The 14,504-nt window shown below is 38.7% G+C and overlaps 1 protein-coding gene, 1 long non-coding RNA gene and 1 pseudogene across 7 annotated transcripts in view; 1 reads left to right on the top strand and 2 right to left on the bottom strand.

Moving 5' to 3' along the window:
• NUP107 (nucleoporin 107) overlaps nt 1–4,604 on the bottom strand; it is a 55,027-nt gene extending 50,423 nt beyond the window's left edge. For 2 of the 6 annotated variants that reach the window (XM_078336095.1, XM_002752725.6), the window contains exons 1-4: nt 4,512–4,604; nt 2,566–2,657; nt 1,992–2,078; nt 925–1,040 (exon numbers count right to left, since the gene is read on the bottom strand). Coding sequence is in view for 3 of the 6 variants with exons in the window: in XM_002752725.6 (XP_002752771.3) it covers nt 925–1,040; nt 1,992–2,078; nt 2,566–2,657; nt 4,512–4,537 (321 nt within the window). In the remaining 3 variants the exon portion in view is untranslated. Of the gene's footprint in view, nt 1–924; nt 1,041–1,991; nt 2,079–2,565; nt 2,658–3,924 lie in introns of all 6 variants that reach the window. The other 4 variants (XM_078336097.1, XM_035256138.3, XM_035256137.3 and 1 more) reach the window with 3 other exon arrangements.
• A 182-nt stretch (nt 4,605–4,786) lies between these two features.
• On the top strand, nt 4,787–13,795 carry LOC103795308 (uncharacterized). Its single transcript, XR_013521768.1, has 4 exons — nt 4,787–4,916; nt 5,363–5,518; nt 12,823–12,914; nt 13,663–13,795. It is a non-coding gene; the product is annotated as an uncharacterized LOC103795308 (long non-coding RNA).
• On the bottom strand, nt 12,399–12,752 carry LOC108593166 (large ribosomal subunit protein eL34 pseudogene; annotated as a pseudogene).
• Nucleotides 13,796–14,504: the final 709 nt, after the last annotated feature.

Genomic DNA, 14,504 nt, shown 5'->3' on the forward strand with positions numbered 1-14,504 from the left:
TTGGCCAGGCTGATCTCAAACTCCTGACTTCAAGTGATCTGCCCTCCTCAGCCTTCCAAAATGCTGGGATTACAGATGGGAGCTACCATACCCAGCTGCTATAGTGTATTTTTAATACTTAGGTGAAGTCATTCTTCATCACAGTTTACATAACATTTCTTTTGCTATTTTCAATACTGTTCCATAGCAATTCCTAAAGTGTATCTCATCTATTTTTTTCCAATTTTCTCTTTTATCCCCTTTGATACATTTTATCTCTTCCTTAAGATAAACTTAATCTACTACCCTCTGATTTCTCCTCTTGTATGCTTCAAAAGAGGGATCAGATTTTATAGCCATCAGTAACCAACCACAGCACGTATTTCTTCTGGTCAGCAAACTGACAGATTAAAACATCTTGTTTGTATCTAAAGGTTGCTGGTATTACCATTTCCATCGGTGATATGAAATGCACATGGTTTTCAGTTTTTTAAATGTCTAATTAATTATTTCAATCCATATAACCTAGTTGTACTTTTATGATGATTTATGACTCAATATTCATTAAAAGGCTTTTAAGTATTCATTAAAAGACTTACATCAAATAACATACCTTTATTAAAAGGAAGAGGTTCTTTCTTCTGTCTCCCTGTTTTTTTTCAATCATGGCTCACTGCAACCTTTGCCTCCTGGGTTCAAGCAATTCTTACACCTCAGCCTCCCAAGTAGCTGGGATTACAGGCATGAGTCCCAGGTAATTGTTTTATTTTTAGTAGAGACAGGGTTTTATCATGTTAGCCAGGTTGGTCTCAAACTCCTGACCTCTGGAAGGCCAAGGCAGGAGAATCACTTCAGGTCAGGAGTTTAAAGAGTGCTGAAATTAGAGGTGTGAGCCACCACACTCGACACAAAAGGAGAAGTTCTTAGCCCTATTTTTCTACATACCATGGAGAGATTTCCCAAGATCCCTGAAGATTGCGTGAGTCGAGGCGACTTCCCTCCTGTTCCAAGAATGCAGGAAATATCCGGCTGTCTTAGTAAGCTTCGGTATGCTGGGGTAACTACAAACAAAAGGTTGGTAGAAAAAAACTTAAGGTGCATGAGCATTCATTATCAAAACAAAGTAAGCAAACAAACAAGGAAAAATAAATTTTTCCGTTTTCCATCATTTAGACTCTAACCAGATAAATACTTTAAATGTTAACATTTTCACAATACAAGGATTTAAGTTATTTTTCTAAATTTGAGTTCTAGGTACTACTGAGCCTATCAGGAAAAATCTTACTGCAATTATGGATGCTTTCATTATAGCATAACTGAGCAGTTAAAAACACTAATGAGTCAATGGACTCTTCATGTTTTAATTTTATAAGGCTTACCGAGGCAGTGAATTGCAGTGGGCATAAACTTTGGAGTAAACAGATCATTGTTTGAATCCCAATTCCATTATTTACATACTTTACAGAGTCTTACTCTTTCGCCCTGGCTGGAGTACAGTGGCACAATCGCAGCTCACTGCAACCTCTACCTCCTTGGTTCAGGCAATTCTCCTGCCTCAGCCTCCTGAGTAGCTGGGATTACAAGCATGACCCACTACGCCAGCTAATTTTTGTATTCTTAGTAGAGATGGAGTTTCACCATGTTGGCCAAGCTGATCTCGAACTCCTAGCCTCAAGTGATCTGCCCACCTCAGCCTCCCAAAGTGTTGAGATTACAGGCGTGAGCCACTGTATCCAGCTTATTTACATACTTATTGCCTATATTATAACTTCTCTAAGTCTTGCTTTCAGTTTTGGTAAAATAGAATTAACAATACCTATGTCATAGTTACTGTGTGTTTATGTAAAATACAGTACTTTGTACATGGCAAGAGTTCAACAAATAACTGCAATCATTATTATTTGTGCTTAATTATTGATATAGTAACCAAATACTAATTGTTCTACAATAAATGTTAGCTGCTATTATAATTATCATTATTATTAAGTGCTTTAAAAGCAAAAAAGTCTTACAAGGCTGTCGAAATGAGCTAGGAGTTCGAGGAATAACCTGGTTTCTTGGTGTAGTATTACCAAAATTTTCATCTTGAGATGACTGAACTGTACAATGAGTTAAGAAAAGTTTTCCACGTAGAAAAGAGATCATTAAAGTGAGAACTAACAATATTTTTACTATACAAATTATGTGAATACATTTACCAAGAATAAGGTATTTTATGGCTACTATTTTTCTATGCAAAGGGTAAATGATTCCTTCTGCCATTTAAATTCTCAGATGTCAGTCTTAGATAACTACTGAACTAAATGTTTTTAGTCAGTTTTCAAATAATAAAAAAATCTAATTTCAGCAGAAGCTAACCACAATATGATAGTCAGTAGTAAAATGAAATATCTTTATTCTTAGGGAAACATAATCTCATTAAATTTTAGCATTATATTTACCAAATGACAGTTCCGCAGAGTGAAAAAAAATTTCTACAGGATTTTATTACAGCTAACATTTAATACTCTCATAAAAGAAAATTCTACAACACCGATTCCAAGCATGTTACAATTTTTATAATGATGCTTAAATCGCAAAGGATACTTAAAACTCTTTTTTGAGCACTCTGTTTCCGTGCAGTCCGTGTCACCTCTGCCTCCCGGATAACAGGGGATGATATATCTCCAAAGCCACTCCTAAAGTAGTATAATCAAGCTTACATAAGTGAAATGAGAATGTAGTATTTGTAAAAGAATTTTATCATCACAGCTGGAGTAAAGGGCTCTGAGTAAGTTGTGGTATAGGTCATTCCAATAGCCAAGTCTTAGATCTTTTGCTGAGAATGCACTCCTGGCTCCAAATCCTGCTTATTCTTCAAAGCCTTACTCAAATCTTACCTGCACAAAGACTTCTCTGACTTTCTAGTACTCACTATGTTATTTTCTCCTAAGGAATTATTTCAACACTTGGAATCTATAACACTGTTTTAGATAACTGCTTCATAAAAGTCAATCTCATTTCCCTTGTTGGATTGAGGAGTTATCTAATTACAGGAATTCTCTCTTAAAAGATTTTCTGCAGTCTCCAAAATGCTTTAAAACACAGGTACCACTGAAAAACAAACAACAACACAAAACAGAGCTTGTGAGATAAGAGGGTAAATAAAAGAATTCTGGTAAATGGAGCAGAATGATCCTTCAAATTATTTCAACCCAGGATGTCTCCTGTCCCATCACATCACTCCCTGTCATTTTCACTCAAAGGTCTAGAAACGAAATTGTGTGGATGAAAAGGCCTATGTTTAAGGCAAGAATCTGATATGCTTTTCCTCCACTTAAAACCTTCAGATATTCCTTCAGCAAGAAAGTATGGAAAACAATAACCAAAACAAAATTTAAAAGGTTTAATTAAAAAACAACAACAAAAAAAACTTCAGATATCTCTCTCTAGTCTATAGAAGTACAAATTCCCTAAAAAGCTATTTACAATGTGACCCCAGTTTAGAGGTTCAGTCTTATATTCAGCCACAAATATCGCTTTAAACATATTCTGCATGTGACTGCCGACAAAGCACGTACTTTTTTCTATATCCTAACACCTTTGAATAAGTTTCTTTTAAAACGACCTACAGTGGCTCCCTTGAGCACCTGGTCAACAACTACTTACTCCTCAAAGAGCCCCAGGTAGCCTGGAGACACACAGATGCAGGTTGGGAATTTGGTCCTTGTATTTACTACTAGCCTTCTAACTTTCAGCAAGTTCCTTAACCTCTTTTAGTCTCAGTGGTATCTATGAAAAAAGGATAACAGCACATATTTTCATAGAATTTTTCTTGTTCTGAAGATTAAACAAGCTAATAATATATATTCAAATCCTTTGGAACAATGCAGTCACATAGCAGTACTCAAGGTTTGGAGTACCAATAATGTACTATTATTACTCAAACACCAACTAGAAAGTTACCTTCTTCGAGAGGTCTTCCTGATAGTTATATAGTGACAGGGAGACTTAATCGTTCCAAAACACTTATCACTTTATATGCTTGGTTGTCTCCACTACACAACCAATTCCCCGAGGTGAAGGATCTTGAATAACTGATCTTTGTTGCAGCCGGCTAGCATAATACCCAGATTATAGAAGGAACCCAGTATTTGATGCTGGCACTTGTGATCAGAAAGTCTGGGCTGAGATCCCAGTATCTTCATTGACTGGCTTTGTGATCTCAGGCTGGTCACTCAGCATGTAGAACGCCGGGCTACCTACCCCGCCCACCTCAGGAAAGAATAGTGTTGCTGCCCCAAAGCGCCGAATAGATCGCAGAACACAGTGAGAATGTAGGGAACCATCATAATCCGTATCCCACCCCGACGCAAGCCAAGCGACCTTTTCCGCATTTGTAGCCAAATTTCCTGGCCTGGGGAAGGAGTCTTAGGGGAAGCACCCGGGACCTCCTCCTTGGCTTTTTCTGGGAGTCTAGTTTCACCTATTTCGTTTCGCCAGCAGGCGAGAGGGACAAGACTTCGGGCTCAGCTCCCACGATCAGAACTGACCTGTCCATGGCTAAAGCCTTTTCCATACAGAACCAAGGTTGGCTCCAGTTTAGTTACCGCGTTTTAGCCTTCCCGCTCTCCGGAAGCAAGCCTTTCGACCTGGAAGCACTCTCCCTAAAACAGCCCCACAGAAAAAGCGCAGGGGAGAAGAAACAACGTTCCCACCTAGCGCATGCGCGACTTGAGCCTACATGAGCTAGCCCGGTGGGCGCAGGCGCAAAGTTTGCCAACTTGTGCCTGGCTGGACCAGACAGGACCGGGGGCGGGACCTAGTCGCGTTTAGCCCGGAAGCGTTGCGGCCGCTTTGCCTGACCGATGTCTGTGGGCGTGGAACAGGCGTTGGGTTCTCCTACTGGGAAAAACGAATTATGTTGATAGTCTGGAAAAATGTGAAGTCATTACCTGGTATTCTCTCAGAAAGCGCCTGTTGTTGGAATTCAGATATGTGGGCTCTGCCTCGAGAAATTTCTGTTTCTCTCCCTACGCTCAGTCCTTTGTGCTGTAGCTTCATACAGTTTTTGAAAGTATTTTCCATAACTGCTATTTGTTCTTTACTTGGTATTTTTTGCTATGGAGGAAAAAAAGTTCACCCGTATTAAAAAGTAGAAAGGCAAGCGTAAAATATGATGGTATTGCCCTCTATTCAAAGTGCCGTGTAGGCAAATAGTGGTTATATTTTGGTCTTGAAGGAGTCACATTTTTGTTTTTTTTCATATTTGAAAGTAGTGACTGGTTATTAACTGATAAGATTACAAAAATAATATTAGACACCTCAGTTTATCCATTTAATAAGCCTGTTGATATGGTCTTTTCTGTTGCTGGCATTTATACCTTTCATTAATACAAAATAGGTAGTCCTTCATTCTACCTCGTGGAGAAGATAATTTGAAGGATCACGGGAACTTGAAGAATTTTTCAACAACATAGAGCTCTCGAATCAGATTCTCCAGTCAGATGATGCCATATTTATCAAGAGATCTAGCAATTAAAGAGTTATCTCTGTTAAGGTAATTTGTTTATTGGTTTTACTATAACCAGTAGGTATATCAGTTTATTTGTTGATTTCAGGTTCAGGTGCCCCATGCAATAGGTGGTTCTGCAATCCTCAACATTGTTAACCGAAACCTTGTTGAGTTTAACAAAGGTGCCATTGACAATCTGGGGAAAGTGAAGAAGTTGCCACAGACTTTTGGGCTTACACTATTGATACATTTGATCCTTATTGCAAATGACATTTTGGGTTTCACAGATATGTAGAAATTGCCAGCTTTTCTTGCCATATATTCCTGGTGACAGTGCTGAGCTTTTTTTTCTTTTCTTTTTGAGATTATGTCTCGCTCTAGTCCAGGCTGGAGGGCCGTGGCGTGATCTCGGCTCACTGCGAAGTCTGCAAGCAAGGAAAAAGCTACATCTATGAAAAAGCTAAGCACTGTCGGGTGCGGTGGCTACCCCTGTAATCCCAGCACTTTGGGAGGTCCAGGTGGGAGGGATGGCTTGGGCCCAAGAGTTTGAGACCAGCCTGGGCAACAACATGAGACCCTGTTTCTGCAATATATATATATATATATATATATATTTTTTTTTTTTTTTTTTGAGGCAGGGTCTCGCTTTATCACCCAGGATGGAGTGCAGTGACATGAGATTGGCTCACTGCAACCTCTGCCTCCCAGGTTTAAACAATTCTGCTTCAGCTTCTTAAATAACTGGGATTACTGGAATGCACCACCATGCCGGGCTAATTTTTTGCATTTTTAGTAGAGATGGGGTTTCTCCATATGGATCAGGCTGGTCTCAAACTCCTGACATCATGTGATCCACCTGCCTTGGTCTCCCAAAGTGCTGGAATTACAGGCGTGAACCACTGCACCATCACAAATATTTTTTAAAAAGTAGGGGAGTGGGCATGAGAGAGAGACATCAAATATACACTGTACATAGCAGGTCATCGAAATGTTACTTTACTCCTTCAATAACCTTTTTGAAGAATTATGCCCTGGTGTGGTCTCATTCTCCCAACCTCCTAATTTTCCTGTACAAAAAGTACGCTTGTTCTTATAGAAAGCAAAATGTGGTGCTAATGATTTTTGTCAGTGCTGGGGCAAGTTAATTCAAAGTGTTATCTGTGGTTCAGGTTCTTGCTCCATGTCCCTCAGCAATTGAATTCCAGTGAGTTTTATTCATGTAATATAACTGAAGTGTACTTGAGGTGGTTGACCATGAAGCACACAATAAGAAAGAAGAGCAGTTTGGGGCAAAAAAAATTAGCCCTGTGTTCAGTACATATGCAAAGACAGAAAACTTTCTGGAAAGTGCACTGCGTTTCTCTTTGACACATTTAATTACTAGGGATGAACACCATATGGCCCCCACCAAAATTTCAAAACATACTCATTTCATTACCATAAAGGATTTGGAATAAATTTCTTATGTGGTATATATTTGTATACATGGTAGCTTTGGATTTAGTATTCTTGGTTGCAGTGACAGAAATTGACTGATTAACTTAAAAAGGAATTTACTGGAAACACATCAGGAGCTCTTGGAATTGTTAAGAAACTGGAGAAAAGGTCTGGGAAAGCACAGCTCTTCAGGAGCTGAAGACCAGGAAGCATCTATCCCAAAGATACTCAAATTCCAACTGTTTGCTCTGGAGTATCCTTCATTCCCTTATTCCCAACAGCTGGGGTGTCAAATATCATTATTTGCACCCCCACCGCCCTGCCCCACCCCAGTTTTTTTTTTTTTTTTTTTAAACAGACTATTTGGATTGCTCAGGCTGGAGTTCAGTGGCACAATCTTGGCTCACTATAGCCTCAATTTTCTGGACTCAAGCAATCCTCCCACCTCAGCCTCCTGGGTACCTGGGACTACAGACACGCGCTGTCACACCTAGCTAATTTTTTAAATTTATGTTTTTGTAGAAGCGGAGTCTCTCTATGTGTTCAGCCTCCTGAGTAGCTGGGGTTACAGCCATGTGCCACCACACCCAGCTAATTTTTGTATTTTTGGAAGAGATGGGGTTTCACCATGTTGGCCAGGATGGTCTCCATCTCCTGACCTTGTGATCCGCCCACCTCAGCCTCCCAAAGTGCTGGGATTACAGGCCTGAGCCACCTCGCCCAGTCAGAATATATATATATTCTAACTTAAAATCTATTATTAGGTAAAACTGTTACATCTTGCATATTGATGTTAATGCGTGGTTGGCAATGTTTTAGTCTTTTTTTTTCCCTCCCTTGATATTAACCAGCTCTTTTAATTTACTTTAAAAAAAATGTGATAATGTGTACATAAAATTTACCATTTTAACCATCAATAAGTTTGTAATTCATTGACATTAAATACATTCACATTGTTGTGCAGGTCAATGTTTTATTCTTTTTTGAAAAAACAAACTTGAAGTCTGTGTACCTGAACAGTCCCTCCCTCCATCCCTCCCTCTGTCCTTCTCTCCCTCTTTCTTTCTCTTTTTCTTTCTTCCTTTTTTTTTTTGGCTTTCACAGGATCTCCCTGTGTTGCTCAGGCTGGAGTGCAATGTTGCAAACATGGCTCACTGCAGTCTTGACTCCTCCTGAGCTCAAGTGATCCTCCCACCCTTAACCTCCCAAGTTGCTGGGACTATAGATGCACACCACTATGCCCAGCTAAGTTTTGTATTTTTTTGTAGTTACTGGTTTTCACTATGTTGCCCAGGCTGGTCTTGAACTCCTGAGTTGGTCTCAAATTCCTGAGCTAAAGCAAGCCACCTGCCTCAGGCTCCCTTAGTGCTGGGATTACAGACATGAATGAACCACCATGCCCAGGCCAATATTTTCTTTTTTTTTTTTGAGACAGAGTTTTGCTCTTGTTGCCCAGGCTAGAGTGCAGTGATGCCATCTTGGCTCACTGCAACCTCTCCCTCCCAGGTTCAAGCAATTCTCCTGCCTCAGCCTCCTGAGTAGCTGGGATTACAGGCATGCATCACTGCACCTAGCTAATTTTTTTTTTTTTTTTTTTTAGACAGAGTCTTTCTCTGTCGCCAGGCACCAGGCTGGAGTGCAGTGGCTTGATCTCGGCTCACTGCAACCTCCGCCTCCCGGGTTCAAGCAATTCTCCTGCCTCAGCCTCCCGAGTAACTGAGACTACAGATGCATACCACCACGCCCAGCTAATTTTTATATTTTAGTAGAGACAGGGTTTCACTATGTTGGCCAGGATGGTCTCGATCTCTTGACCTTGTGATCCGCCCACCTCGGCCTCCCAAAGTGCTGGGATTACAGGCATGAGCCATTGCACCCAGGCTTTATTTATTTATTTTTTTTAATAGAGACCGGGTTTCACCATGTTGGTCAGGCTGGTCTGGAACTCTTGACCTCAGGTGATCCACCCACCTTGACCTCCCAAAGTGTTGGGATTACAGGTGTGAGTTACCACACCTAGCCATATATATATCTTTAAAATGATTTATTTAGTTTGGCTTCCTCTTAAGAAACATCGGATTTTTTTTTGTATGTAAGTGGCAGTGATATTGAAAGCAGTTAAATATTGGTGATGTGAGGCAAAACAGTGCTTTGAATGTATTTAAAGAGGAAACTACAAAATATATATACATTTGGTTCAGATAGACTAGATAGCACAAAATATAGCAAAATCTGTTAAATTTCAAAAAGTTAATGAGTCAGGGGAGGAAAAAAATACTTGAGCATGGAATGTAAGTTGTGTATGCCCTCAAAAACTCCCGTGTGCTATTTGAACTTCATGTATAGGAGAAAAGCTAATGGAAGGGCTCAGTGAGACAGATAGGATTCTAGGAAACGATGTGGTTGTGGTGATTATAGCAGGAAGCCATTGATTAAGTACATTATGTCTTTTCAGATATGACTTTTTTTGGGGTGGGGAAGTGTCTGCTTTGAAGAAAAATGCTTTACTTTAAGGTCAGATGGGGTCAGAGTTTAAATGTGGAGCCTGGTTGGCACTTGTTAAATTGAGCGTCTTCCCAGTTAAGCAGTGTGAGGTAGTGGGTAGGATCATTGTCAGTTAACTTTTGGTGAGTTATCTCACCTCTTTACACTTCAGTTTTCTCTTCTGTAAAATTGAGAAAATAAGAGTATTATCCTGAAAAATTTGTCCTGGAAACTAAATAATGTTTATGTAGCAGTTGAGCTGTTGTACAGAACAAAAAGACTCCTTAGATTGAATTCTGGGTCTCCTACTTACTCTATGGAACCTTGGACAAATTATTTTTCTATGGCTTTGTAATTTTATGACAAATAATAGTACCTACCTCATAGATTCATTGTGAGGATTAGTTAACATAAGTAAATTGCTAAGGACAGTGTTGGCATACAATCATAACTCAATAAACATTGATTAATATTATAATGCATAACATATAATAAATATTCAATTAAGTATCTGCTATTTTATTTAACTCCAAGAAGGCAGGGACTGTATCTATTTTATTCACGTTCACCTATTGACACTTAGTAAGTGCTCAATAAATTTTTCTTGAATGAGGAGGTCGTTTTCAATCAATACAAAATTGCATACAATTCTTCAAAAAATACTCTAGCAAGAGTATCTACAGATATATAAAATCAGATTAATTTTTCATTTTTATTATATCACATATAGATATCTCACAGTACTCTCTACCACTTCTAATGATGTCTTTATCATCTTAATCTTGTGGTGTTTAAAAATAGGAAGAATCGGCCGGGCCTGGTGGCTCCACATCTGTAATCTTTGCACTTTGATAGTCCAAGGCAGGCAGATCACCTGAGGTCAAGAGTTCCAGACAAGCCTGACCAACATGGAGAAGCCCCGTCTATACTAAAAATACAGAATTAGCCGTGTGTGGTGGTACATGCCTATAATCCCAGCTACTTGGGAGGCTAAGGGAAGAGAATCACTTGAATCTGGGAGGCAGAGGTTAGGATGAGGCAAGATCGTGCCATTGCACTCCAGCCTGGACAACAACAGCAAAACTCCATCTCAAAACAAAAACAAAAACAAAACAGGAAGAATCCTTGAATAATTTGTGTTTTATAGCTTCTTTTCTTAATTCTTTCAAACTATGTTCAATTTGAAGAGGAAAATAGAATGGTGAAGCATAAAACTTTCTAATTTCAAATTACTTATATTACTGAATTGTGATTTAAATGCTGACATCTGGGTGATTTTTAACATAAAATCATAAATTACTGCTTCTTAGAATTCTAATGGTAAGAGTTCATTCAATATAAGTTTTCACTGTGGCTTATGCTTCTAATGTCTTAAGCATACAATAGCTACTGACATTTTTGAGGTAGTGGTAAATTTGCTGACAAAAAGTTTGCCAGACAAATAAATCAATTGCAATTACTCTTCTTCACAGACATCTCAAGCCTCATCAGTAATGGAAATGGTCTTGGGGTAACTAAAATCAGTATCCTCTGTTCATATAGAACATTATTCAGCTAAACCACAAAACTATTACTGCAACTTATGCATTTTGCTTTCCTGTTTTCATGTACTTCTCTGCTTGGCATAGAAATCCTGTAAATCCAACATACATCCACGTTTCTGAAGAGTGATTTATTAGGGCCCTGGGGAGAGCATTGTTTTGCTGTTTTCTCTAAACAGAACAATTTATACTATTTTTATATTTTATTATGCAAAGAATGTAGCTGGCATGAACCTCAACCCAAAAATTTGAGCAGGCAGGAAAAGTCACACAAAAATTTTTTTTCTTTTGAGTTGTAGTTCTGACTGAGCCCTCATTCTGCCGGATTTGATAGTTTGAAGGCAGGAAATTCAACCTTACACATCACAAGGGCTGTCTCCTTTTCTCTGGGATTTGCACAAACACTGGGGGAAGGACGAGTGGCTTCTGTGCTGCTAAGACACAGGAAAAGGCTTTTAGCTTCATTAGATTCTGTCTACCTAATACAGGTCATTGTCCAGGTCTCAGTGTTTGTCTGAAGATGGAAGGCTTGTGCTGTTCACATCCTGAATGAAGTAGAAAAGGGTGATGTTAAGGGGGAATTGGCTTGAAAATACAGAGAAAACAAACAGACATCATTATCTAAATAAATAACTTTTTGAAAACAGTGTAACAAATAATTAAAAATTTGGATGGATAATCAGTTACCACATATGTATAGATATCTTTGTCTGTAAGCTAATATCTTCTAACTAGAGGATCTATGATAATGTATCTTTAAGAAGATGGGTCATGCATCTATGATGCTATGAATTCACTCCTTAAAAACAACAGAATATTCAAGGTGTATTTTTTTTTTTTTTTGAGACGGGGTCTTACTCTGTTGCCCAGGCTGGAGTACAGTGGCACAGTCATGGCTCACTGCAGCCTTGATCTCCTGGGCTCAGCCTCCCAGGTGGCTAGAACCACAGGCATGTGCCCCCACATCCAGCTAATTTTTAAATTTTTTGTTGAGCTAGAGTCTCTCTATGTTGCCCAGGTTGGTCTTGAACTTCTGGGCTCAAGTGATCATCTTGCCTCAGCCTCCCAAAGTGCTGGGATTATAGGTGTGAGCCACCACACCTAACCAAGCTCTTATTTTAATAATTGAAAATGTAGTATATTTAGTTCATAAATCAAGAGCACGAACTGACTTAAAATACTGCAAGCATATTTTGAGCTACAAACATATTGACATATAAGAGCAAACTGCAGCTTTTATAAATGGAAGTGCATTGAAAAGCATAAAATAATGGAATCAGTATTGGCAATGCAATATAATGCTAGTGAAAATTTGTGTCTATCGTGAACACTGCTCTTGAAATTTGTTTGGAAGTTGAATCTGCTGCAAAAAGGGCATTTGGGAAAACTGTGCTTCAGAATCCATCCTGTCTACCTATTTGCAATTTTGTTTTTCGTTTTTATTACTCAAAACGTTTCATTTTTTATTTAGCTTTTTGACTCTGTGCTTGTACCTTCGACACTTTCACAATGATTTTCTGTTTCTCAATAAGGAAAGCATGCTTGATCCTGTCACGAACACATTTAGCACACATGGAACCACCACAGGCCCTGCTGATGTGTTTCTTTGTTTTGGGCAATTGCATAGGAACTTTGGGTCTTACAGCATGAACCCCTCAAAGTCTGCCTGGGCACATACCACATGCAGATTTTGGTGCTTTCCCAACCTTCTTGGTATAAAGGTAAACAATTCTATTACCAGGGGTTCGAGATACCCTAGTTTTGTTAGAGGCTGTACCATAGGAAAGCCTGCGTCAGCATGTCAAATGCTGGACCATTTTGAGTGCCTGCAGACGATGTCCTTGGAAGAACTATTTGTAATTTTAAATGATTGCGTTTACTTTTTAGGAAACCCAACATCCTCGGGAAGTCCTTCTGCTTCTTTGTCCTTCACAAGATCAACTGAAGTTCTCTAGCTGTGTAAAAAGGCTAAATTTCAGGTAAGGAAAGAAAGTTAAACTGCTTTGGTTTTTGAATGATTTTCTTGTTTAAATATAAAGTTTAAGTATAATGGCAATTATTTTTAAATTTCTAAAATTAATTTTACTCAAAGATAGCATAACAATGTTAAGGAAAAGGAAATAATAATCCAGTCATCTATGTTACTGTTGCTAACACAATAATTTTTATTAATGCATATTATCTTCCCATGTATTTATATTCATATTTTACATATAATGTGATGACATTCATATAGCTTTTAAAATATATTCCAGAAACTGCTATGATACTGACAATGATGACTTTTCTATACCCCTTTGTATAGAAAGGGATATATTTTTGCTTTTCTTCTTCCACCTGCTCAGATCCTTCACTTTCTCACTTCCTCACCCCTACTCCTATATCACCAAGTCAGGAAATGCATGTTAACAACTTGGTAAATACCCTTCAGCTCCTTTCCCAGGTGCCCACACACATACCACACATACATCCTTCTCTGTATTTTGTTTAGTCACTTTGCATGGGTCACTCTAAGTCAGCCTTTAAACACCAAACTCATTTTTTTTTTTTTTGAGACAAGAGTCTTGCTGTGTTGACAGGCACCAGGCTGGAGTGCAGTGGCGCAATCTTGGCTCACTGCAACCTCCGCCTCCCAGGTTCAAGTGATTCTCCTGCCGCGGCCTCCTGAGTAGCTGGGACCACAGGCCCGTGGCACCACACCCAGCTAATTTTTGTATTCTTTAATAGAGACGGGGTTTCGCCATGTTGGCCAAGATAGTCTCGATCTCCTGACCTCGTGATCCGCCCGCCTTGGCCTCCCAAAGTGCTGCAATTACAGGTGTGAGCCACCTCGCCTGGCCCATCAAAGTCATTTTTAAATGAATGCATAATATTCTATATTATGCATGAATCATAATTTATTCAATTATTCTATCAATGGGTATGCATTCTGTTTTTTCTTCTAGAGTGTGGCAATAAATAATCTTGTGTATATATCCTTTTATTTCTTTGGTGTAAATATCAGTAGTAGAATTAAGGTCAAATATGCATATTTAATTTGAATAGATATCAGCTCTACAATGCACATTTCCATCAGCAATAAATGATTCATTTCTTGCCCTTTACCTCTCTTCTGGGATTGTAGTATTCTCTGCAGTTTTCGTTCATGTGTGGGGCTCACTGGTACTTTGGTTTGTACTTCTCTGGCTACAGTTTGAGCATCTTTTTATGTTGATGGACCATTTGGATTTGTTCTTCTCTGAACTGCCTAGTTATATCTTTCATCCGTTTTTCTTTTGAATAGTTTATCTATGTTATACTTTCCCAAATTTGACTACAATATATTTTGCCAAGAAAATTTTAAATTTATATACACAGACAGCCCCTGACTTATGGTTTTCCTTATAATTTTTCAACTTTGTGATAGATTTATCAGGGTATTAAATGCATTTTTGACTTACATCTTTCACTTATGATGGGCTTATTGGGACATAACCCCATTGTAAGCTGAGAAGCTTCTGTGTGCATACACACAGACTCTTATTAACTTATTTACTTGAAAAATATATTTTAATTTTAAATATAGCTTG

Source organism: Callithrix jacchus, chromosome 9 (genome assembly GCF_049354715.1).
Source record: "Callithrix jacchus isolate 240 chromosome 9, calJac240_pri, whole genome shotgun sequence".
NCBI lineage: Eukaryota > Metazoa > Chordata > Mammalia > Primates > Cebidae > Callithrix > Callithrix jacchus.